The sequence below is a fragment of the Dermacentor silvarum genome, chromosome 9 (genome assembly GCF_013339745.2).
Source record: "Dermacentor silvarum isolate Dsil-2018 chromosome 9, BIME_Dsil_1.4, whole genome shotgun sequence".
NCBI lineage: Eukaryota > Metazoa > Arthropoda > Arachnida > Ixodida > Ixodidae > Dermacentor > Dermacentor silvarum.
In genome coordinates this window covers 74,869,004-74,895,905 of record NC_051162.1, presented here as the reverse complement: position 1 = coordinate 74,895,905, position 26,902 = coordinate 74,869,004, and the positions used below count along the sequence as shown (strand labels likewise).

At 45.9% G+C, this 26,902-nt stretch overlaps 2 protein-coding genes across 2 annotated transcripts in view; both read left to right on the top strand.

The window, feature by feature from the left end:
• LOC125940100 (venom metalloproteinase antarease-like TpachMP_A) overlaps nucleotides 1-26,902 on the top strand; it is a 212,640-nt gene that overhangs the window by 9,279 nt on the left and 176,459 nt on the right. The gene's annotated exons all lie outside the window — the stretch shown is intronic.
• LOC125939842 (venom metalloproteinase antarease-like TpachMP_A) overlaps nucleotides 1-26,902 on the top strand; it is a 121,162-nt gene that overhangs the window by 8,407 nt on the left and 85,853 nt on the right. The window contains exons 4-6 of the mRNA XM_049655321.1: nucleotides 3,741-3,818; nucleotides 4,912-5,051; nucleotides 21,819-21,871. Coding sequence (XP_049511278.1) covers nucleotides 3,741-3,818; nucleotides 4,912-5,051; nucleotides 21,819-21,871 — 271 coding nt within the window. The remainder of the gene's footprint in view (nucleotides 1-3,740; nucleotides 3,819-4,911; nucleotides 5,052-21,818; nucleotides 21,872-26,902) is intronic.

Genomic DNA, 26,902 nt, shown 5'->3' with positions numbered 1-26,902 from the left:
AATATAAGCCCTGTTTACCGAGTACAAGAACACAATCGTATCACAATTCCTGCATCTGGATAAAGCGTTTGGTGTGGGTGTTTAAACCAGCGGTGAAAAGGAAACTTGTGTAGTTGATGATGTAATTAATGAGTAGTTTATGAAGTGTAGGCATGCCCTTTCCCTTTTATTGAAGGTACACTACAATAACATATGCAACCTTATTTACAATATTTCTACTCGCAATTCAATTAAGCAGTCGAAATAGAATTGCTTTAACAAGTCAATCACAAAAATGAGAAAAATTCGGCACAGTACATTAAAGTACCTTGGGCATGAGTATATGAAATACAAACTTGAACAAATGTTGGAGTAAGAAAATAAGAACTGAAATTGATACGACCACAACACACACCAGGTCTTAATTTATACGAAGGCTTTAGTTGTTATTAGAAACTAGCCGTTCAGAAACAAAACAATGGTTTCTGTGGATATAAGCCGTCAGCGGTGGCGCCTAAGAGGTGATGAGTGATACATTGTGCATGATTAGCGGCAGCGCAAATGACAAGGACGAAGCAAGGCGACAAACATGTCACTGAACTGCAAACTGGAAGTTTATTGAGACAGGAAAATATGTATACATATCAACACAGTGTGCATCACGCCATTTCCAACCACACCCCTTGTGGTGTCGTCAATATTATGTCACTTTGCGACAGAGAACGAGCGTGTGGTGGCTCCGTTTACAACGCCGCCCCACATTTCCGATGAGTAACGGCCTGATGAAGCCGCGTAGTTCTGAAGCAGCTGCGGCACGTTGCTACCGGCCGCTTGGTGACGAAGTAGTACCTGTGCCGTTGATGTGCGGTTACGAACGGCATTCAGCCCCCGAGTTTAACTTCAATTTTAACGCGAAAGCGTTAAGGGCTTGTTTCGCAGAAAATCCGGCGTCGGCAACCGGCGTCGGCGTGCGATGTAGGCGGGTGGCGGAGAAAATCACCCCCAACCACGCAGGCCCTCCGAATATATTTAAGTACATGTATATGCCGCGCCAAGTTAAGGACCGCACAAAGAGCGATGGAACGAAAAATCTTAGGGCTAACGTTAAGAGACAGGAAGAGAGCGGTGTGGATCAGAGAACAAACGGGGATAGCCGATATTCTAGTTGACATTAAGCGGAAGAAATGGAGCTGGGCAGGCCATGTAATGCGTAGCATGGATAACCGGGGGACCATTAGGGTTACAGAATGAATATCAAGAGATGGGAAGCGCAGTCGAGTTCGGCAGAAAACCAGATGGGATGATGAAGTTAGGCAATTTGCTGGCGCAAGTTGGAATGCGCTAGCGCAAGACAGGGGTAATTGGAGATCGCCGGGAGAGGCCTCCGTCCTGCAGTGGAACTAAAATAGGCTGATGATGATGATAAAAATATGCCACGCCTTCTTATATGACATGGGGTATACGAGGGCTATATTGCCACACCATTCTATCAATAATGTTGCTCGTACCCTGTCTTGCATTCTTGGCAAAGCTATTCCTCGGAATTTTGAGAATGACAATCCACAAATAAATGTCATGAAAGAAAAAACCCAAGGCTCATGCCTTTTATGTTAAATCTTCTCAGACTGAAATATTAAAAGTACGAAACAAAAACGGAAACCTGAAAAATGTGCAATTTTTTTTTTGGCGCGGCTGTGCAATATCTCCGGAATCGTCCCACGCAAGAGGCCACGTTTCTACCAGAAAGATCGGCTTCGTGCATAGCGTTCACCGCCAGTGTTTCCCGGTAACAATTACGGTTGCTTAAGCTGCAGTTGTCGGGAAGCGTGAGAAGCAGTCAGGGACCTTTGAATGCTATCGCGTTCCACTCTTAAAAGCGAAGCTTAAGCGTCCTACCAATTTTTCAGGTATGATGAACCTACTATTATTTAGGGTGTAAAAGAAAGTTTTAAATCTGACATTGCCAACTAAGTCCCACTGATCGCCTGCCTTGCCATGGGAATATTTTGGGAATATTCCCGACGGAATAATCACCCACTGGGAATATTCTCCAACGGATACGTCATTTGTTTATTTTTTGTATTTTTCTGCATATCATTCAAATGTATTCGTAGAAACGCACTGTATAGTACACCGTAGCACAACTACGACAAAACCATACAGTAGTCATGTCGAAGCCATGAATCATTCCAAACCAAAGGCACTAGCCTCAAAATTTTAACTTCTGATTTCTTTGTAAAATATTGTGGACAGTTATTAGGTTTCAAAAATGCATTCTCAAATTTTTGTGAGGAAAACAATTAGTGCATGTCTTAGCACAATTCTAATCCCACCCTTAAAACCCAAGAATAGCGTAAGAAAACATGAATAAGAGCAAGTAGAAATTTTGTTTACTGAACATGGAAGGAATGTACCTTAATATGTGCTCCCCTTCACACGCTTTACCTTTTACTGCTCTTCTACCTGCTTTTCCCCTGCCTGATAATTCTGATTTTCATCTATGTCGCAGCAGGGTCTTCTCGACGAAGAGTCTCGCCACTGCGGCAGCGCTTTTGTAGCCGCTTAGCGGTATAGGTACTCGGTAGCCAGGATAACTCCCTCATTGCCCTATAAGTCCATCCTGATCTGTTTGAACGGTCGGCAATGTGGCTCCATAAGTTGTAATGATCCAGTTACTTTGTTGACGGTGTTCTGCGTCGCTGATAGTCTCGGGATATGTCGACGTAATGAGCGGCGTCAGTGGTCAGGGGTGGCCAGTAATATGCGTCATCTATCCTTGCTTGCCTACGGACTGGACAATCCAATTAATTAAGAGGTCGGATCATCAAACAGTACGGGGAACCCCTCGCTGCTCAGCTGAAACAGAAGGTGACGATTGTTCGGTATGATAAGCGTTTTTTTTACGATGACGTCAACATTTAGGAATATCGAAGGCCATATACGGTTGTAAAACCCTGGGTATGAGCCGGTTTTCGACTTTCACAAGTCGGCATCAGGATGTTTGTGCCCTGATTTCTAAATCACAGGGACCTCGTATTCAATGAATCGCAAACTCAAACGTGTAAAGATGCTTGAAAGTTCCTTCAAATTTGCCAGCCAGCACCAGCATTGGTGGTAACTTACGACTTTGGAGACCTTGCCGTGTAGCTAAGGGCAACATTTTGTTGTAGCCCAAATGATAGGCACGTCATTTCCACATCGTAGAGTAAATGGCCGCTCCTTTCCCATCTTTATGTTGGACTATCACAGTGCGCGAGATGTCTGCTACTTGCCTCGGACAGCGATACAGCGACACACTTTGTGTGACGCAAAAAAAGTGAGAAATTGAAATAATTTTTTTTTTGCTTGAAAAGTCCGCCTTTATTGCCTGAAACGTAGCTCTACTAAAGAAATCACGGTTGAGAACTTCTGAGAATAAAGGAAGCATTAATACTATGAGAGGAGAGTTAAGGTATCAAACACTCTAAATGTAGTAGTGTAAAAAATAACTATCATGGAAACATGTGTAGAAGAATAATCCCCTTTTTTATCCTATGATAAAGCCATACTTTCTTTCTTGAACTTATATGAGTGTTGATACTTAAGGTCAGATGTCGATTAAGAGCACCTATATTAGCTTCGCAACTTTGGGACCGTTTTTTTTAAATATTGGGGTGCGAAGAGGCTAACTAAAAAATTGTTCATTTTAAAGTTCTCTGAATGTAATGTGCAATACGTATTTTGCGTATGATTATCCCTGAACATTTTGGATCCTCATCAAGGTCAACCTCAACCTTCGGAGGACTGACACACATATTCTCGACTTGAAGCTTGTAGTCACTGACATTATGGTGCTGCAGGTAAGTCCATAAGGTATTCTTGTGATTGTCCACAACAAATGTGCTTTCGCAGAGGAAAAAAAAACATGGTGCAATTCTTGAGGTATATTTTATCGAAACTATAGCTAAAGGAACTTGTACAGCCATATATACGCGCACATGGTATCTTGTTCTTAAAATTTGAGCAATTCTTCTCGTTGTCGTGGTTAGCAAATCTTGTCGGTAAATGAGTAGACAGAATGAAGCTACTAACATTACAATACTATGATTAGTATGGTTGTTTGTATCCTAAGTCCCAGCCAAATACCGTAGCTGCATAATTTTTTTTTGGGGGGGGGATCTATGTGAAGCCGCGAAAATTTTTGTCTGCTAGTGTTGACAGGGCAGCCAATTTGCGGTTGCGAGCAATACATATCTACGGAATGCAATTCTCTGCTGATGGAGCTTCAAGCTGTGCAGAACGCTGTTCAAAATGCTTCCTCTAGATTTCCTGCACACAGACACTTGTATATCTTCACTGATTCACGGGCGGCTGTTGAAGAACTTATGAAGGTCCCCATTGCATTACGAATATTTAAGCTTAATACACACTGAATTACAACAGAGTTACTTTCCTAAAGGTCTTCTCAAGTCACCGCCATCTGGGATGACCTATTCACCTGAATGCTACTTGCAATGTGGAGGAATGGTTAAATGGGATTATACGTAGTTTTAGAGCCCATAATGTAGGTACACTCGGCCACGAAACATTGCAGGGCAAGCGGGCGCGTGGCGAAACAACCCTTCTGTTCTTCTGGCGGCTCACCCCTGGTGTCGAGACGGACGCGTCGCAAGACCGACCAATCGCAAGAGGAGCACCTCGCGGCTCTACTCGGACATCGCCGGCGCACAAGGAGGAAGTGCGGAAACATGCACGCTTGCAGTCGCGGAGGGACGCGCATACGCGTAGGCGTCGGTCTCGACACCAGCGGTGAGCCGCCAAAAGTAGTGGAGGGCCGTTTCACCACGCGCTCGCGTGGCCCGCAATATTTTGTGGCCGAGTGTACATTGCTTTATCAGAATTACTTGTGTGTCTTTGAATGAAATTACCTAAATATTCAATGTTTACTTGCAGGAATATTCAGAAATTCTCACCGAAAGGTTTTCAAAGAACCCTAACCTACTCGAGGCGAGCTCCCCAGTTCCTTTGACAAATTTTATGAAGAGACAGATCCACATATTTTCTGGTATAGATGCAGTGGTCTACCTTAGCAAGTATGAAACCTGCTTATCATTTGTTCGCATGCCTGATTTGTGCATAATACATTGGGAGAAAGAAAATTACTGAAAAAGTGTCAGTGTACAATGCGTCAACTCTTTTTACGGCATATTGCGGTTATTGGAAATTATAATGGTCGGATATTGTTCATGCTGCATGCGTTTATCATAGTGTAAGCCAGAATAATACGTCAAATGGTTAGCTTTCGCACAGTCTTGGCATAGAACCAGGCCAGTAAACACACACACACACACACACACACACGTCACGAAGGCGAGCAGCTGGTCCCAATTGGAGTGATCATCGGACACGTACATGGCAAGCATATCTCCAAGGGTACGGTTGAAACGCCAGTGTTGCCAGGTTTGGCTATATATAGCCAAATTGGGCTACGGGAAAATTTTTTTGACGTCGACTTGGACGAATTGGCCATGTGGCTATATTTGGGCTACTGAAAATCTGTGACTTGGCTGTGTTTGGGCTATACATGGTGTCTTAATCCACGCTCCAGAGGTGGCTCTGATCGGGTAGAAGCAAATTTTGAAGGCTGTGTTTTAGCTGGCTGAGCCGGCCGCGTGGCTGTGCGTGTGTGCGTGCGTGAAATGACCCTCTCCCCCCACCTTTCCTTCCCTCTCTGCGCTGTTGTCTGAGCTGGTGGCTTTTGATCTTTGATGCACTTAAACTTACACCCTGCTTGACCGTTAGGCACCCGATCACCGGACATCGGGATGAACCTGTGAGTAGTGGATTTTTCACAGTACACTGTACTCAGGAAAGGAGAGCAATAACATAGGGTCGGGGCCGTCGGGCGATCATGGCGCCGACATGAAAGAAGGGAATCACGGGTGCATTACACGCTCCAGTGTGTTCATGGCCATGTCTTCCGGATGAAGTATCGCGCCGGGCACAGCTTTCTACCTACTCCACGTTTCTGGCACGAAGCTTTACTGCCATTTTACTTTTCGTGCTAGATGACTTTTTCTTCGTGCTTAGATTAAAGATTCATTTCGATAGGTTGGACGTAAGATCGGATCCTCCTTAGAGATAAGAATACAAACATGAGGAAGTGGGCCAAGTATGCGAGAACGTATAAAAAAGAATGGGAGCAAGACCCCGAGCCAAAGGTTGGCTCTGGTGCTTTTACTTCTAGATGGTTTGCCCGTAACGTCATCGATGCAGATGCTCATTCGGCCAATATCGAAACATGTTTGCCACGACGACATCAGTGCAGCACGTCACATGAACTTCACCCACCGTGTTAGCTTAGCTTGTGAGGTGTCGTGCTGCTGGCTCTAGGACGCGGGTTTGATTACCGGCCACGGTGGCCCCATTTCGATCAAGGCGAAATGCAGGAACTCCCGTGTACTTAGATTTAGGTGTACGTTAGAGAACCCGAGGGGGCCAAAATTAATCCGGAGTCCCCCACTGCGTTATGCCTCCCAATCATATCGTGGTTTTGGCGCGTAAAACCCCAGCAATTATTACAGTTTTAGAATAGGGGCCTCAAACGTATTGGAGCCCCAAAGAAATAGCGTCGAAGTCACTGCGCTTGCGCACGACGGAAACTGTGTTAGGGTTTTGCGTCGGGCACGCTATTTCATCGATTTAGCGGGAGCCCCAAAAGCTACCCCAAGAGCTTTCGTGAACAAACATGGCGGCACCCATCGAAGCGACGGCTCCAACCTAGCACAAAACTGTGCTCGATTCATGGTAACGCGTGAAGTTCGTAAGCTAGAAGAAGTTATTGCGGTTATCGATTTCTCTCAGCTAACATGTGTAATGAAGATTGATTCATTATACGCCGATGATTCCGAATTCAATTGTCGATTTCATGGCTAGTAGGCCTATCACGGATTGACTTGGCTGGGTGAAGGTGCGTAAAGTTCGTTACTCAAAACTAAGCGCAATAAGATGCATGCTGGTAATAGAATAACTTCTAAATTGTAATTAAAGGCTGGAACACGAAAGTATAAATTACTTTTCTTATCATAAAATTGTATATTTTATTTTAATATTTATGACAGCTTTTCTTTGACGCCGTAGTGACGCTGCAAACGGAACACGTTATCCGCAAACTCAAAACGCCTATTCCAAAACTCTTCATTCCTGCATGCCCCAACGCTAACGCACACCTGCAAAGCTGTTTGGGGCCCCAAACTTTAGGGGCCCCTATTCTTAAACGTTATTAGCCATCAACATGGTTTGCTTTTTGACAGTAAGCGGTTTTCACAGCATTACCACTCTTATCAATTAAAAGCTGTCGCGACTTTTACCATTTCCAGCGAGTTAGTTCGGGACGTGCTCGTCGCCGAAACGATTGCGCGCTTCTCACACTAGTGTGCAGGTTTGCGCAGTAATCTTTTAAAGCTCCGCTTACACTGATTCAGAGAGTGAGTGGCATCTGTTGCCTGTTCCTTTTCTTAATTCATGTTCTTGGCGTGCTAGAGACCTAAGATGGCGGCCAGGTTGATGTAAATTGACACTATTTAGGTAGTGTGTGTCCCAGGTAATCCGTGCCAAGCTGATTGAAAAACAAAAACAAAAAAAGTAGAAACTAGCTAGGACGATGACACAAATAACGCGAGATATCATAGCGCGAAAGACTTGTTTTAGCTCATCAAAAAAGAAGCCATGAACACGTCGCCGTCGCAGATCGCTGGACAGCTGAACTTCTACACCGTAGGCAGAGATAACGTGAGAGATCGATGACGCTGAACATTATTTTGTGTTTACGACTGCTAGAAAGCAAAGTTCGTAGTTAATATTACTGTAAATAACTAAAAATATAACTTCGTACTATCTGTCACAAAATAAAAGCACCGATTCGCTCTCGGCAGCGATTCGCTGGAACTCAAGAGCTTCCGGGGCCAACCAAAAAGTGTTCTGTGCAAGCATGATGTCGCTGTTGTTGATGTAAAGGGCCGACCGTCACGGCGGCATGGAGATTATGTTACAACGGGTTGTGCAAAAAAGGGTTGGCGTAGTCGAATGTGAAAATGTATACACAAATAAAATTGCAATTAAAAATGGCTAAATTTGGCTACAAAATATTTTGCACTTTTTTTCTGTTTGGCTACATTTGGGCTACAACTTCCCTAGCTTCTGGCTACGCCACCTCGTCGGACCTGGCAACACTGTTAAACGCTCCGTCATGCCATTGGTGTGAGGATGGTATGCAGAAGTGGTCCGGTGAACAATGCGGCATTCTTGGAGCAGTGCCGCATTATATATATATATATATATATATATATATATATATATATATATATATATATATATATATATATATCATAAGAAGCCCACAAGCAACAGCTCTAGCTCAGCCCATACGGGCGGCTGCCACGCCCATATGGGCAGAGCTGGAGCCGTTTTGACCTATCACGGAGGGCTAATGGCCGATTTGGAATGAAGTCAGCTTGAAATAGTTTTACGTTATACCGGGGCATGCTCTCGTAGACTTCCGTGTTCTAGTGCACTTGGTCAGACTGGAGACAGTAGGTCTAACAAGGTGACGGAGAACAGTGATTTGGCGTCGAGAGAAGCAACGCTTTTGATATTAATTAACTAGCCATGTCACGGAAACACATAAAGAATGGCATATAGGCGGGCCAGCTTTCTCTAAAATGTAGGCGGAACGACAACCACGTTATCCAACTAGAAAAACTAAGCGGGAAATTTAGAGCCCGAAAGAGAAATTACGTTACCCGCTCGGGGGTTTCGGGGTTTACAATAGTCTCAATAATCCAATAGGCATAGCCATGAACTGGTAAAGTGTAAGCGGTATTACAAGCGCCGTTTTCTAGTGCTTCATGGTATCAACAGTTATCGTGCACTAACAGTAGCGCAGTTCAATAAAAGAATAGCATGTGGTTTTGTGGAGGCAGTCCAAGGCGTGACTTATTCATATCAGCGAATTTACGCCGTCGTTCAATTGTGGGTAGTCCACACAAAAACTACAGCTGCCATCCTTGCTTCAACATTGCACTGCAGGCGACGTCTACGGAATGAAAGAACGTTATATGACGTCTCTTAGGAGGACTTTGCCAACTTATCCTTGGATAACACTTCGGTGAGAGAGATAGGTACGGTGGCGGATAGCGGTCGCGGCACCTGAGTCATCTTGATGCTGGGCGATAGATGTTTACCTTAGAGTACAGGCGATAGATGTTTACCTTAGATGTTTAGAAATGTAGTTGTCGAATATGTAACTGTAGGAGTGCAGTCATCATCATCATCATCATCATCATCATCATCAGCCTATATTTATGGCCACTGCAGGACGAAGGCCTCTCCCTATGATCCCCAATTACCCCTGTCTTGCGCTAGCGTATTCCAACTTGCGCCTGCGAATTTCCTAACTTCATCATCCCACCTGATTTTCTGCCGTCCTCGACTGCGCTTCCCTTCTCTTGATATCCATTCTGTAACCCTAATGTTCCACTGGTTCTTCATCCTACGCATTACATGGCCTGCCCAGCTCCATTTCTTCCGCTTAATGTCAACTAGAATATCGTCTATCCCCGTTTGTTCTCTGATCCACACCGCTCTCTTCCTGTCTCTTAACGTTACTCCTAAGATTTTGCGTTCCATCGCTCTTTGTGCGGTGCTTAACTTGTTCTCGAGCTTCTTTGTTAACCTCCTAGTTTCTGCCCCATATGTTAGCACCGGTAGAATGCAATGATTGTACACTTTTCTTTTCAACGACAATGGTAAGCTCCCAGTCAGTATTTGACAATGCCTGCCGTACGCACTCCAACCCAATTTAATTCTTCGTTAAATTTCTTACTCATGATCAGAGTCCCCTGTGAGTAATTGACCTAGATAAATGCACTCGTTTACAGACTCTAGAGGTTTACTGGCGATCATGAATTCTTGTTCCCTTGCCAGGCGATTGAACATTATTTTTGTCTTCTGCATATTCATCTTCTACCCAATTCTTACTTTCTCGATTAAGGTCCTCAATCATTTGTTGTAGTTCGTCTCCAATGCTGCTGAATAGGACAATGTCATCTGCAAACCCAAGGTTGCTGAGATATTCGCCGTCGATCCTCACTCCTAAGCCTTCCCAGTCTAAGAGCTTGAATACTTCTTCTAAGCATGCAGTGAATAGCATTGGAGAGATTGTGTCTCCTTGCCTGACCCCTTTCTTGATAGGTAACTTCCTACTTTTCTTGCAGTATTCAGTGGCAAAAAGGTAGGTCGAGTGTCATAAATGTCAGCGGGGACCATTACAGAAAAGGTGTAGTGCGAGCAACTGGTTTTGATGGGGACGAGTCCTGAAGTAGAAGGAGTGTTGGGATACAAGGTACAAATCTCGCAGTTCTCTACACCAGTGAGGGTGGTGAGTGACATAAAGTGCATACTTGATGTGTTGTAAGGGACGCATAGCATGTCTTATAAGGCGTTGTGAAGAAGACGCGCCTCCGTCCAGCGGCATCACCAACGCTCGGCCCGCTCTGCTCGCGTCGCTTGTCGCTGATGCCTTTGGCGACGGTGCCCCTCACTGCTTCACCATTCCTTGAACTCGTAGCGTAGCGTCCTTGAAGGACAGCGCCAATAAACATCTTCTCAATTGGTGGAGATTGCTGGAATTCCCCCGTTGCTTGCACACTGGAGCTTCGAACCCGAACGCTTCCACCCATCGTGACCGATAACACAGACCTGCCAGCGCCTGCGCCCGTCCGTCATCTGCACCGTAGTTTCTCGGCAACATGATCCGAAGGTCTTCAGCGGTACAGATGACACCGATGTGGAGGACTGGTTTAGGTCGTTTGAACGGCTGAGCGCGCACAAGTGGCACGACGCCGCGAAGTTTACCAACGTCATATATTATTATTGCGATAGCAATTATATGGACACTCAAAAGCAGATTTCTGCCGTCGCGGTCGCCGTCTCCGTGATGTTCTGTATGACGTCAATGGAGATGAAATCGTCGCCGCGCGCCGAACGCTGTATGTGCGAGTGAAAGGGCGCGAGGGACGCGCGCTTTCACGGGGAGTGAACGCACGGCGGAGAACAAACGCGCGTTCTGCGATGTGCTCCCTTAAGGGCTGCAGAAGTAGGCGCCTCTTTTCTCCTCTACAATCACAATATACGTAGAGCAAACGTGCCTTCTTCCGACGCGCGAAAGGTCGTGGGGGAGGTGGGGGAGGGGAGGCGACGTTTAGCTGCGGCACCAAGTGCCTATTTATATCAGAGGCTCCGGCAACAGTCACCAACGCCGCACGCATTTTGAGCGAACGCGGGCAAAACGCCGATGGCGTCGACAACAGTTCTGCGTGTTGCCGGTGCTGCTGCATGTCCAAGTTTATACAGCTGATAAAGCTGCTATCATTACTCCGTATAGCTCTCTTCAAATTTGCTATCGCAATTGATGCTTCGCCTTTCAGGTGAAACTGCGACAACTTTTTTTACTGGCGTTGCCCAACTCTAGATCCATAACCACGAAGTCGACATCGCGACCTGGTAAACTTTCAGGACGTCCTTCACTCAAGTGTTTGGTCGACCTGCTGTCTGCAAACTACGCGCTGAACAGCGTTTGCGAGCCCGTGCATAGCAGACTGGTACATCTTTCTCGAGCTACATTGAAGAAGTCATCGACCTTTGTAAACGTTTCAACTGTCATTAGTAAGAGGCCTGCGGCGAAAGAAAGGAAGAGAAGGACGATATGAACCGAGCGTTCCAAACGAAACGAGACCTTGAGGGTCGTGAACCGAGCCGTAATCGAGGGAGAAACGGCACTGTTCGAGCATTATTGAGTGGCTCTGGGCCATGAAGGTCGCATCGTCAGATACGCTCTGGCGACGGGAGACTTGGAGGTCTGGCCGAGTCCGTGACGTGGGCAGTCCGAGGTGCAGCCGTCGACCTCGGAGACGTTCGAGCAAGGCTACTTGGATCCTTGAGCACATCCTCAAAGGCATCGATGACGGCGCATTCCAGACAGGCGCGGATCCAGGGGGAATGTCCGGATGTCCTGACCCCCCCCCCCCCCTCAGATTTCTGCATCGCCCCCTCGCTGAGAGGGGGATGGCCCTGTCGCAAAAAATATGGCCGCGAGCATTCTTCACAATTATTTTTCGCGAGTACCAGTGGTATCAGCCATGTAGAAGTAAAGCTAGCTCACTCACAAGCTCAGTTGTATTCCGTAGGAGTGTGGTGTCGCGAAGTTGCCGTAGTTTTTTCTCATGAACACCTTGGACCTCCTGGCACTTGCCGTGCCTTACTCGTCTCGTCGGTGGCGTCGAATGAACAAGGGGACGTCCCTTTTGCCAAGCACGCCAAGGTCCGCTCGAGCGCCTTCGCGCCTGATTAACTTAGTTTCCCCTTGGGGTGTCAACGGTTGCCTCATTGGCTGTCATCGGTTCCGCGACCAACCCGCTTAATGAAAGGGATCTCTTGCTAAAGTGTTCATATATAAATAATAACAACTAACAGCTAAACTAAGAACTACGCATAGGCAACTTTTCTTTAACTGTAGCACTCATTGTGATCACAGTTACACGTTGACAATATCCAGTACGAGCACAGTGCCGTTCGTACGCTACAAGTTTTTCATTGTAACTTCGCAGTTATATTGTCCTACATTAAACATAGGAGGCTCAAGCCCGCCGGACCCGTTTATCTGAGTGGGCATTCTCGCGGTGCGGGGCGAAGCCTCGAGCCACGGCTGCGAAGTGGGGGAGCGTGACGTCAGCGGCCAACGCCAGCGCGTGGGCCTAGGATGGCGTCGCGTGGTTAGAGAAACGGGAGCAGATGCGCGCCTTGTGTAAAAGGATGACGTCGCGTGGGAAACAAAACATGAAGACGCTGGCTCGCGCTCTCGGCTACTACGCCACATCATTATTCTTGTAAGTGGTGTCGTGAGTCTTCATACGCGGTGATTCGCATATCGTAAACAGCCAGCGTAGTGGTTGCTGCGTTGGAGCGGAGCGTTACGCCCGTATTCAAGAACGTTCCTCTAGTCAACACACCACCACGACTCAAGAGAGAAGATGGCACCGCCATCCCTCCACAGAAGTGGTCACTGAGCTTCATGATCATTCACGGGAATTCTTGAGAATTGTCGCGTCTTTATCAGTCGAGAAGCGGCCCTGTGCTCAACAAAGTAGAGTGGAGTAAGAGCTTCGAGTCGAGGGCTGTTTGAGAATACTGGAGTTAGTCCTCCAAAGCAAACGAAGGTGTCTCAGCCGAACACAAAGAATCTCCTTAAAGAAATCAAGGTGTCCCAACAGAACTCCAAAGACGGATCCGTGCTTACGCATTTATAACGAAACCGCAAAAGATCATCCCAAATTTTATTTTAAGAAGCAATACAGGCTAGATATACCGGGTGTTCAAAATTAAGCTTTAGGGCTTTCTTAAAATTATGCACTGGGAGGCACATGCAGACCACCTGCACAAATCAGTTATGTGGCCAGGCGGACACAAAGTGAGATGATAATTATCGCTGTCAGCAGCCCAATTAACTAAAATTGAATAATTAACTTTTTATTGACTGTAGTAAGCGTGTATGTTTGTATTCAAAAGTTAGAGGCAGTCGTGTTTCTACACAGTTTCACTTGGAAGAATTCTTTTAGCGTATCTGTGCTCCGAGATATCCAACTCCAAATTTTAATTGTCGTTCGCATGATTGCGCATGCAAGAGAGTGAGGATCGGCGCAAAGCTCCTCCCTGATGTGACGCGGCTGTTGCGTGCGGCGTTTAGTCTGACGACGGGGCGGATGCATTGGCAAAGATAATAACTGTCCACCTTCCCCTCACGGCTGGCGAAATGAAAAAAAATCTAAAAACCCGTAACCGCTGTCGTAACACGCGACCGCGCAGCCTGTAACGATGGCGGCAGCTGCCACGCCGAGATAATGGCGCGAGCGGAGAAGCCGGAGGGCACTACGCGTGCGTAATGGTGACTGGTGACCGGGCATGGTCCTTGTCTGGGCTACGCAAATAAAGTGACTGCTGATTTCCAAGTATTGTAGGTTTTATTGAAATCAAGAGCAACAACTGCACCATCAACAGCAGAAACCTTTTTAGCTATGCTAACGAATATTTCATACTGCCGCTTTAAGTTTGGTGTTGTCATGCACAAATCTCATGACAAAACTTCACCCATCAAGATGTTAATGCCCTAAAAATGTCCAAAATGCCACCCTTCCACAGCAACGCAAAGCATAAACCGCTCTCGCGTCGACTCGATTATTCTGCGCAGTACGACAATTGAAATTTGGAGTCGGATATCTCGGAGCACGGACACGCTAGAATAATTCTTCCGACTGATACTGTTTAGAAACACGACTGTCTCTAAGTTTTCAATACAAACATACCCACTTCCAGCAGTCAACCAAAAATAATTGTTCAATTTTAGTTAATTGGGCTGCTCACAGCGATAATTATCATCTCACTTTGTGCCCCCTTAGCCACATAACTTATTTGCACAGGTGGTCTTCGCGTGCCACCCAGTGCCTAATTTTAAGAAAACCATAAAGCTTAGTTTTGAACACGATACGATGCACCGCGCTCACCCGTCAGGGCGATGCACGAATACGATGCACCAACTTGCCCAATCCGCAGTACTTCTGAGTTTTGAACACCTTGTATTATCAGGCGCAGCCGCCAAGCACATGGTTGTATTGGGTAACGTCCTTTTCCTATAAGCTCGGAGAAACCGATACCTGGCTTCGCTACAGGTCTTCTTCCTCTTTCTGGGGTTTTACGTGCCAAAACCAATTCTGATTATGAGGCACGCCGTAGTGGAAGGCTCCGGATTAATTTTGACCACCTGGGGTTCTTTAACCTGCACTACAAAGCAAGAACACGGGCGTTTTTGCATTTCGCCTCAATCTAAATGCGCCCACCACGGCCGGGATTTGGTACCGCGATCGCGTGCTCAACGCCTGAGCTGACTGAGCCACCACGGAGGGCTACAGGTGTTGCTCTAGCCGTATAAAACGCGGGTTTATTGTGAGCAAAAACAGTAAATTTCGATAAAGAAGAAAGGCTACTATCATCATCATCATCATCAACATTGACAAAAGCTGACCCCCCCCCAAGTAAAAACCTGGATCCGCACCTGATTCCAGATGCTTTTGGCCAGGAATCAGCGCACCGTTTCTGAAGTGGTCACGTTATGTCAGATCTATGAAGAGTTGAAGACGCAACGCACCATGAATAGGACATGCATCACCAGTATTTATGTGAAGCCTGACAATTGAAGTCCGGCCCAATTGTCGATTGTTAAGGTCGAATATGTCGTGGTAGGAAACCAAAAGGCGACACAGAGCTGCTGTTTGTTCATGCAATAGGTACGCAGCAATCATGGGACTAAATGTTGCGTCAGGGCAAAGAGCATCCTGTGGACATGAAGAATCGGAGCAGACGTCTACGGAACGCCTGCTCACGAGACGCCTGCTTACACGCCTTTGTGCAAAGCGGGGTATCTCTGAATAAAGAATAAAGAAAACGCCATGACGTGGTCATCTCCTATAGCACGCAGCGGTGCAACCAATATGCCTTGGGGTAGAACTTGCTTTGTCAGGCAAAAATTGACGACGGGGAGACATGTCAGGTTATCGGTGACAGTTACGTTGGACTGAGGCACAGTGAATATTGCGCATCAACAAGACCTCAAGAACAGGTGTGGCGACTTAATCACCATCGGGCACAGGGAAAGATGATAGCAAATCGACGAACATCTACGTTTTAGGCGGCAGGCGGACGAAGGCGCTCAGTACTAAAGTTGTCCGGGAGTTCAGGCACGAATATGCGCGAGTAGAGAAAGTTCGAGGCTAAGGGTATCGGCAGAACAGTCGTTCAAAGCTGAATGCGCTGTAAGAAAGTGTACTCCAAGGATTAGATCATGGGAACAATTTGTCAGCACTGTAAAAAGAACTGGAACGTGGAGGTCGGCGATACTTACACGGGAAGTACACATTCCAGTGACGGCAACAGTGATGCGATTAGCGACGCGTACGGCTCGTGTAGTAGCAGGCGTGAGAACCTTCGTCAGTCGACGACGAAGGTTGTTGCTCATGATGGAGACCTGGGCTCCAGTATCTATTCACGCCGTCAAAGGGAGATCGTCGACGTGAACATCAAGTAAGTTCTGTTTCGTTGGGGTGTCAAAGGAAGATTTCGGCACAATGAAGATAATGCAGCAACCCCCCCCCCCCCCCCCCCGGAGCTGCATGGTCTAGTTTTCCGTCCGGGAAGGGCCATAACTGGTCGGCGACGAATAGTGGCGTGGCTGGGTCGACGGGAACCGAAAGGGTTGAGGTGACGGCGAGCGAGCGGGACGACTGTCATCGACGGATACCTCAGAGATAGCTGGCATACGGTGAGGCGAGTAGTTGTGAGGGTCAGCATATGGGCGAGGAGACGGTGGAAAGTAGCTCGAATACGGAGACGTCCAGGTCGAGCGGCAGTGGGGAGCGACCTTGGCCAATTCAGAGGCAACGGAAGCAGATTGGCGTGTCGTCAGGAGTTCTCCACTCTGTAGGGTTGCGGTATCTGGCAGGGAAATACATTGGCTGCGAGGCGCAGCTGTCGGCACCAGTCTGGCGTTAGGTCGGGAGACGGAACAGGCAGCAGGAAAGCAGAGGTTGGCAAATTCTTGCCGCACAACTGCCTGAATAAGGAGATTGCTGAGGCTTGTTGATCAATGGTGGGGTGAAGTGGGCGTGAACTGAAACGGAGCAGGACTTGCTGCCTCGAGCTCGCGGCGAACAATAGGCGTGACATTCTAATTGATGGCGGTTGATGCGGTAAGGCCGACACAGGACGACGTCGCAGCCGTGTTAGGGAGACGGGAGAACTATGAAGTGACACGGCGGCATTCCTTGACAATGACGTGGATGGTGGACACATTGTTGAAGATCAACAAGTTGAACACGTCGTCCGCGATCCCTTTGAGAACGTGGCCTGCTTTGTCGACCTCGACCATGTTCTCGTCGACTTTCCGGCAAAGAGCGAGCACGCTTTGTATGTACGAAACATACGATTCAGTGGAAGACTGTACTCAGGTAGCAAGCTCTTTTCTGGCAGCCAGCTACCGACCGGTCGGATTTACAAAGAGGTCGCGGAGCTTCTCATTGAAAGCATCCCAGCTAGAGATCTCGTACTCGTGTGTCCGGAACCTGACAAGAGGTGTTCCGCTTAAGTAGAATAGTACATTCGCTAGCATTATGGTATGGTCCCAGCAGTTGTTTTGGCTAACACGCTCATAAATGCTAAGCCAGTCCTCAACATCGACGTTATTTTGGCCGGAGGATACGCCAGGATCGCGGCGAGTGAAAACCGTGACGTACGTTGTTGTTCGAGTCGCAGGAGTAGACGCAGGCTAGGTGTCGTCGCCGGGATTTATGGTGCAAAGCTGGACGGCGCGGCCGCTGCGGAGCTCCGTGGCGAGGACGGGGAACGGCACTCTCCACCAAAATCTTACGCGAACGAAGGATTAAGCCCTCGAGACTATTTACAATCTATATTTACAAAAGACAACTACTGCAGCGCTGGCCAGTTCAGCCAACAGCTCTAGAGCAAGGAGCAGTTCGTCGTCTTCGTCGGGGCGCCCGCGCGTATCGTCCCCAAGGAACATGCAATATGCATGGAGCAATATTACCGCAAAGACGACGGCTTTCTTTCCTAGGCATTAGTCATCCCCAAATAACTTGTACCTGCATCTATACTGCTGATACGTAGCATTCCTTATTTACCTAAAAGCCAAACATGATGTCCTCAAGTACGTCATCGCGTTTCCATTCGTAAACGATTGCACTGTCTCACTGCGGGAGCATTGATGGAACGAAAGGAAACAACTTGAACATTCCGAATCTGTCAACAGCTACAAAGACTGAAAAGTCATCGCAGGTCAGGGTTAGAGAGCATTGAATTCAGCAACATTTGGGCTCACTGACCGTCACTCTTTAGCACATCGTCATCTTCCGTGTTTTTAACCTTCAAGCTTTCCTCCAAGTGCAGAATTGGAGCTAGAAGGAACGGGAAGGACAAGTAGTAGGAAAGGGCAGGAAAAGTAGTAGGCCAGGTACACACACGACAAGCTTTACTTACCCCCATTATATCGACAGGGAAAATGCTGGTGATCTTCTGACTGAACACATGCGCACTCATTTACACACGTGTCTGCTTCCTTCTCCACAAAAATTGTAGTGGGAAGAAAGTTTATTGCCGGAGGCTTGGGCTGAGCTAACAGTGACGTATGTTTTCCGACGACATGCAATTGATCCCCCTGGAACACCTTCCAAATGCCTGGCACCTGAGACTTCGACAGGCAGTCATGTCCTTGTGGGGCTGTGCATTGATTTTCACATTAGGCTCAAGTTGCTTTCGAAGGCCAAACTTGTATCAGGTTTAAGAGGGTAAAGCACGTTGGATACCGCTCAGCAAATGCGCTTAGCATGCTTCTGCAGTACATGCTTGGCATTATTTCATTCAGTTTTCCTAATTTGGTATTGCAATACGCTTCGCTAGAAATGCACTGAAATAAATATATCATATTAATTACCTAATTTACGATGCCAAGTACCTATATACATGGTAAAAAAACGCTCATAATTGTTCAAGATCCGCGGATTTTTTCACGCTTCAGCAGTAGCTATACTATACTATCTATACAATACTATCGGTCTTACATTTCAAACTGTACAATGACAAGATTCCCTGAAATCTGTTTGTCTTGCCACAACGAAATCGCGAAAGATTCAGTGGGTATTATTTGTTTTGAATGCACTTTTAGTTATCATGCTGGAAACTGCTCTCGAGTGGCAGTTGCAACTGTTAAATCAAAACCAGAAGTTAGGAAAAGCATGGCTATGCCCAATATGCAAAGCATCTAAGCTTAGAGGCAGCCAAAATAGCGGTAAAGGAAAGTCGGAACCCGACGCCGATATTTCTGCAAAGTTGATCCTTATGAACGAAAGAATAGCAGTGCTGCTCCCACTTTTGAGCAAAGTTGAATACCTGATAACTATCAAAGGCATGGTCGAAAGTATCGAAAAATCTGTCCAGTTTCTTTCTTCACAGTATGGCGCACTGACTACACTTGTAAATTTGCAGACGCAAGAGATCGCTGACCTCTAAGCTAGAGTTGAAATTGCCGAATCTGGGACTTCAGTCCGAGACACAAAGGAGCTAAAAAAAGCTTCAGGATCTCAACCAGTACAGTCGCCATCAGAATCTTGAAATAGACGTGCTTCCGCCGCACGAGGGTGAAAATGTTTTAGGCAAAGTTAATGCTATTGTACGGAAACTGAACCTCAGGCAATTCACTAAATCTGACATCGATGTAATAGGCTGCAATCAAAGTCCGATAAGATCGCTCCTGTGCTGGTGAGGTTCACTCCGCGCTCTGTGAAGGAACAGTGGATTGGGCAAGAGGCTCTTATCCAAAGTAGGGTTCCCAAAATTCGGTTCTTTGACAACCTTACGGCCCAAAACAAACGACGGTTATGGCTGACTAAATCTCGACTGGCTGACAACTGCTATGAAGTTGTCTGGCATAAGAATGGCAAAATTGTGGTGCGAAAGAAGTCTGCTTAACCCGCCATTCACATAAAGATGGAAGATGGCATATCTAAGATTGACTAATGACGTTTCTGTATGGCACGGTGACAACATACAAAACGGCCATTGATTCCGAGCCATCACGGAACTGCCATTATTATGATTCTAATTCATTTCAGAAAACAGCACACGATGTACAAGCCAAATGTGAGACCCTAACTTTTTTCCATGTAAATGCTCGTAGCCTTCGTAACAAAAGAGTGAACTGTACTTTTACCTAGAAGTGTTAAGACATAAATTTGATGTCATCGCCTTTACTTGAAACCTGGTACTCTAATACATAAGACATAATACAATTCCATAACTATAGTTGTGAAGCCTTATTCCGACAGAGCCAAAGGGGACGTGGTGTGGCAGTCTACGTGAATAAACAGTATGTTTATCAGGCTATCCCTGAATTTGCAGCAATTACTGATGACTACGAGTGATTTGCTTTAAGTAATCGCTCATTTGTAGTCGCGGTTGTCTATCGTCCCGCGTCAGGTTCACTAAATACATTTTTGCAGTTCTTTGAGAAGTTAAGTGTATACGTCGTTTATCTTAGAGCACAAGTGGTTATTACAGGTGAACAGGTGATTTTAATATCAATATAATGCGTCACAATGTGCCTGCAGGTAACCTCCTTGAATAATCCAACTTAGCTGGGTTAACTAATGTGATTACCTTACCTACTCGTGTAACAAGTACAAGCGAAATGCTGATTGATGTTTGTTTTACGAACTGTCTTGATGACAGCCTATATTCAGGCGTCTTGGCCACAGGAATAAGCGACCAAATGCGTATATTTTGCTTTTTGCTACTTGTCGGGCAAAGAAACAATCAGACAAGTTTGTATCGCTCAGAATAATCAGTAGTGATAGTATTTCAGTATTCCGAGGCATATTAGGTAGCTTGACTTGGGAATATGTACCAAGTATGGAGAACGCAAATATTGCGTATGATGAAAGTTTTCGACGCTTATAATAAAGCATTTCCTCACCAACGCGCAAACGCATGCAAGAAAGCTAGAAAGTTCTGGGTGAATAAGAATTTAATGGAAAGAATAAAAAGAAGGGATAAACTATTTTATACATTCTCAGTCACGAAAAACATTGGAATACTCTCTGAGTGTAAAAAACAAGAAATAAGCTAAATGCTGATATAAATAAAGCTCGTACTGAATACTACGTAAGGAAATTCACAGCGAGCTATAGCTCACCACAAAGAACTTGGACACTTTTTAAGTCGCTTACTGCGCACAGTCAGGATACCGCCCCGAAAGAAGTCGTTATATATGGCGTTTCCTATGCTGGAGCGGATTTAGCGCATAAATTTAACTGCCACTTCCTGTCGTCTGGACTATCGCAGGGCAGTAAAAACAATCATTCACAAAGCAGACTAAGTGGGAGGGAAACCAGTACAATCTTTTTCTCACCCACTACACCAGATGCAATCGAGAAAATTATCAAAGGTCTTAAAGACTCAAAGCGCGTCCGGATACGATGATATTGCAGTTGCGCCTGTAAAAGTGTGCTCAGATATTTTGAGCACTCCTTTTCCACATATCTGCAACAACATACTATCCAAGCTGGTACTACCCAGATGACGTTCTTCGCCCCCACCTGGCGCCGCTACTATACCTCAAACTCCAGCGCAAGACGCCCATATGCAGCGTGGAGGGATGAAGTCCAGTCAAGCGACATCAAGTCGTCTTTAACTGCATTCCTTGGCAGTGTGAGGGGGTTTATTTACAAAGCAGTTAGGGCTACGCAACAGCCTTGGCTCAAGAGCGCCTGTCAGTCTCGCGCTCTCCGGGCTGCCGGATTTCATCATCCTCTCTCAATGGTTGCGGCCTCTCTTCGCCACTACAGCAGAAGTATTTCAGCTGATAACAGTGACCATGCATTATATGCTATGTTGTAGCTGCTTTTTCTTCTGTCGTAATAAACGATACTACTACTATACTATACTATATACAGTTTATGAAGTGAAGAGTTTAATCGGGTGGTAAATTGATAACTGAATCTCGAGAGTGTTGTCCGATGATAAACTCGATATATGAGCAATATATGCGTAAGATATTTGGGGATCAATTGAAGTAACCAAATGATTTAGATAGAGCAAAGTACAATACGTTGTTGTCGATTTATTAATTTACTATGGTTGCAGGTATACAAATATCATAAACCTGTAACAATTTTCACAATTTACAGCCGTAAGTTCGGTCATCAGGTTGAAGGAAGTTCCACGAATATTACAGCCAAAGGTAATGCCGGTTTATTTGTAAAAATATATTGAAATCCAATAACTTGTATGGACAAGATTAGAATACGCAAGGCATACAAATAAATTGTCAATCTTCAATGGACACAATTGCATCGTATTGACTAAAAAATGTTAATCAGAACATGTTTAGCTATGCGTCGCACAGCACCTGCAGTAAATGTAACCGCGGATCGTAGCCGAAAGTGATGAACGTGCGCCCGGGCATCTGAATCAGCTGATAAAGAGATTGGTCGAATCTATTCAGAATGCCAATCCATTTGATTTATTATTTCAACGACCGCGTCAAGATGTTTTCAATGTGTTTTTGTTTGAGCCTCAATGTGCACTTTGTACCTTAAGCGAACCCGAGGTTTACAAAAGTCAGGGTTCGCTCAATATTCTTTCTTTCTAGATCAGTTATGATAATGCACTTGTTTTCGGGTATAGCGAATGTTAATTATAATTTGCTATAAGCATTCGTTGAATCGTGCCACGCATGGTTCATATTGTCATTTTATTCTGTAACATTTAGTTGCTAATTGTGACCTGAGACCTTGCAGTGTGTAGTGGCACAATTTCACAACGCATACAAAATGCAACATGCCAAAATTCCATAAAACTGCCGTTTAACGGGATGAAAATTATTTGTCTACTTTATTCATTTGGAGCCTGTCTATCTAGGTATCTATCTATGTATATAATATCTATATATCTATCTATGTAATCTGTTACGGTGACCAAGCGCCAAGTTGGCAACCAGCATGCGTTACTGGGTGTATGCTCAGGGTAGTGATGCCGTTAAAGTAAATTCATCGTCATAATTAATGCGTCGTGATCTGACTCGCCCTGCCGCCGTCTTCGTGACTTTTACACCGACCAAATAGCCCAAATTGTCTTAAATCTTGGACCACCATGTAAGTGCTTGTCGTGTGGTCGTGATTTTTTTTTTCGCCTGGTTTGTCACGCGGCATAACATTATAATGGGGTTAAATACAGGGTGTTCCACACGAACACTTCGCAAATTTTTTAAAAGTTGCCTGTGGCAGATAGCACAATTCTGGTTAATGAGCTGGTCTACTCAAAGAGGCGGACATTACACACACAATAAATTGAAATGCATAATCAACTAATAAAAAATCACTATTTAGGTTGTGAACTAATTACCTATTCGCCCATATTGCAATTTACAAATTGTAGTCAATGGAGTTCGCAAGGCGGATCCACTTGGAACGAATTATCGTGATGGCCCCAGTTTCGAGATATTAATTCCCGAACTTTGCGGAGAAATGCATTGTCGTTCCAGTTACTTCTGTGCTTCAATGCATAAAGAGACGTTTTGTTAAGCAAGTAACTGGAACGCCAATGCATTTCTCCGCAAAGTTCGGGAATTAATATCTCGAAACTGGTGTCATCGCGAGAATTCGTTCAAAGTGCATCCGCCTTGCGAACTCCACGGCTACAATGTGTAGATTGCAATATGGGTCATCAGGTAATTAGTTAAGAACTTAATTAGTGACTTTTTGTTATTACTCGATTATGGATTTCAATTTCTTATGCAAGTAATATCCGCCTCTTCGAGTAGACCAGCTCATAAACTAGAATTGTGCTATCTGCCACAGACAACCTCTAAGAATTTGTGAAAGTGTTCGCTGAAACACCCGGTATAAGCATGCAGGCCCGTTTCATAGAGATACTGCAACGTCGACCTATAAAATGCGTTGTCCATAATCCATCTATCATAGTCTTTTAATTGAACATTCTTCAATTTCACGCCTTTGAGAACACTATCTCGAATTATCTTTGTGCCAGTACACGTCCAAAGTAGGTTGACTCCAAGCACAAGTGACGGCTGGTGTAAGGGCCGCCCCGGCCCGAAGTCTCCGGAGAGAGACTTCCTCCACCCGAGAAAGATTGTGTTCCTACTGCCTTCATGCAATCGCTGTCACACCACCTTCGTCAATCTATCGATGTTATTCCTTCTTCGTCGTTGCACCCTAATCACGTCATCATAAAATTGTGATTATTCCGCCGTTGCCATCCGTCGTGGAGAGTGCGTCATCATCAGACAGTCTCCATTAGGCATCCATTATCAGACCGTCGTCGTCGTGTGACTGTGGTCACGTGATTGTCGGAATTCTTGCTTCGTAATCCGTTTGTCGTAATATCATCATCATCACACCATCGTCTTTGCACACTCGTCGTAATGCATTGTACTCATGTCGTCGTCGTCATACCGTCTTTGACGTTGCTTCGACGTGATTTAATCACCGTCACTGCCTCAATGTCATGTAATGCTCGTCATCCCGCCATTTCATGGTTGACCTCAGCCAGCTAGTGCTATAGCAAAGTGGGAGAATATTGGAATTATGTCATATATAGCCGAAGCAACAGAAGTAACAGAAGTCTCAGAATGACCACTACATTTGTTGAATAAACGTGACTGAGAAGTGCGGTGTTTCGCTTCATTGGCCGAATGCTAATGATATCACCATCGACACTCATTGTGGGATGAGTTCTGCCGTATTTCCTTATTTGTAGATCAACATAGAGAATTATGGGCAAAAGTGGTAGCGTTGTCGTTTTAAATTATTTCACATTCACTATACAACATGCGTGCTAAGAAATAGCTGGAATGTGATAGAGAAAGAGATAAAGGGTGGGGGTGGGAGGGGTTACACGCAGAGCAGCCGCACCGGGTCCGGGAAGCTGAGTGACCCTTTGCTCCGGCGAAGCAATGTCAAAAAAGTGATCAACATGCCCTATCAAGAAGGCTGTACGACGTCGCCCATTTTCCACGTCACGTTAGCTGCTACAAGGAAAGTACTGGAGAATATGAGCCGAACCAGAAGACGGTGCACTCTTAGATATCGTCTCAAAGCGCAATATGTCATAAAGAACACGAGAACGTGGTACGAGAACCTAAAACATCTCGAAGAGCCAGGTGGCATTCACACGAGAATAGTATGCGGGTGACCAGATGTATAGAGTATTGGATGCTGAGATGGAAAGACTGACGTTCGGTTCCACTGTTCGCCATGCAATTGTTTTTTATTGCCGAGGTCTCAAATCAGGCGAGGCCGGCAACTGACTACTTACCTACCGCGAAGTCACCGCGATACAGGTCCTAAATGAGGCGAATTAGGAAACTAACTGTTTAACTACCGCAAAGTGCCTCGAATTAAGTAAAACATGCTTCGCAATAAAATAATCATGTGGCTTTTATGTGCCACCGTTGCCATGCCGTTGTCATCAGAGAGCAGCTATCATGCATTTGTTGTCAGACCGTCGTCGTCATGCCGTGGTGATAGTGACATCACTGGCACTCCTTGTTTAAAGCGAAAAGAAAGAACAGTGAAAACCAAGACACAGGACCAGAAGGAGGCACTCACAGTCACCGGACTTGGAACTGATTTATTGAAGCATCCATGTACTTTTACACAACACTTTTCCTGCGCAAGCGCACATGCCAATTTAAGAAACCGATCAGACACAATGAAAATGTGTTCATTGAAGATGTGTCCTCACAGAACGAGCCACATGCTTCTTCAGGCGGACAAAGAAGGTGGGTTTGTTGCGATTCCATCTTCCGCGTTGGAGTTAAAAGCGGCTAAAGCAACCGAGAAGAACTTCAAGCTACCAGAGTTAAAGCCTCGCAAGGCGAAGGCGGCAGCCCTACGTCTGATAAACGGTATGAATTTGGGTAGATTAGAGATGGATATCCATAAATGCCGACAAAACATTTTGTTTGCGTGCTTTTTACTATGTAGACGCATAACCTCGGCTGTCCATTTAGAGACATTATTACTGAAAAGGTCTGTTGGCAGAAGTAGGTGTCAAGCTTTTTGCAACGGGCCTTAAAAGGACATGCGCAGCCGGATCATTTTACGGTAGTGAGCTCGTTGTCCTTTGTGGAGCAGATTATCAACGGTTTTGCCAGTTCAATACTGCCTTGTCGGTCAACATTGAGGACATGTTTTATTGAATACCTCGGGAAGAACTTTTGAAAGCAGTGCGATAATTATTCGAGAGTAACGGAACTGTTGCCCTTCAGAACATTTGCGGAAACGCACTCGAGTCTTTCCTGGAGCTTCTGAGAGTGTATTTAAGGTCCCCTATTGTACAGAATGGCGAAAAGTATTTATTTTAAAAACAAGGGATCTGTATTAGTTGGAAGAAGAAGAAGCCAAGGAGTGCGGATGCCCGCCGGGTGGACTCCGCAGTTTTCATATGATTTTCGGTGGAAAATCACAATCTCGTGGAGAATATCCACTGATAATCGAAAGAAGAAGTGCCAAAGACCCCAAGGATACCATCCTCTACCAGGTGGGCCCATTTTCCGGCCGTCAATCGTTCTTTTATTGCGATAGCAATTATATGGACACTCAAAAGCAGATTTCTGCCGTCGGCGTCGCCGTCGCCGTCGCCGTCGCCATCGCCGTCGCCGTGAGGTTCCGTATGACGTCATTTGGAGAAGAAATTGTCGCCGGTGGTAAGTGGTTCTTGAGGGAAAGGGAAAGGTTGGCGCTATCTTCTGCAGCCCTTGAGGGAGCACGGCTCAGCGGCCGCGCGCCGAACGCTGTATGTGCGAGTGAAAGGGCGCGAGGGGCGCGTCTTTCACGGGGAGTGAACGCACGGCGGAGAACAAACGCGCGTTCTGCGCCGCGCTCGCTTAAGGGCTGCAGAAGTAGGCGTCTCTGTTCTCCTTCACAATCACCATGTATGTAGAGCAAACGCGCCTTCTTCCGACGAGCGAGAGGCCGTGGGGGAGGGGGAGGGAAGGGAGGCGACGTTTAGCTGCGGAACGCAGTGCCTATTTATATCAGAGGCTCCGGCAACAGTCACCAACGCCGCACGCATTTTGAGCGAACGCGGGCAAAACGCCGATGGCGTCGACAACAGTTCTGCGTGTTGCCGATGCTGCTGCATGTCCAAGTTTATACAGCTGATAAAGCTAATATCATTACTCCGTATAGCTCTCTACAAGTTTGCTATCGCAATTGATGCTTCGCCTTTCAGGTGAAACTGCGACAAC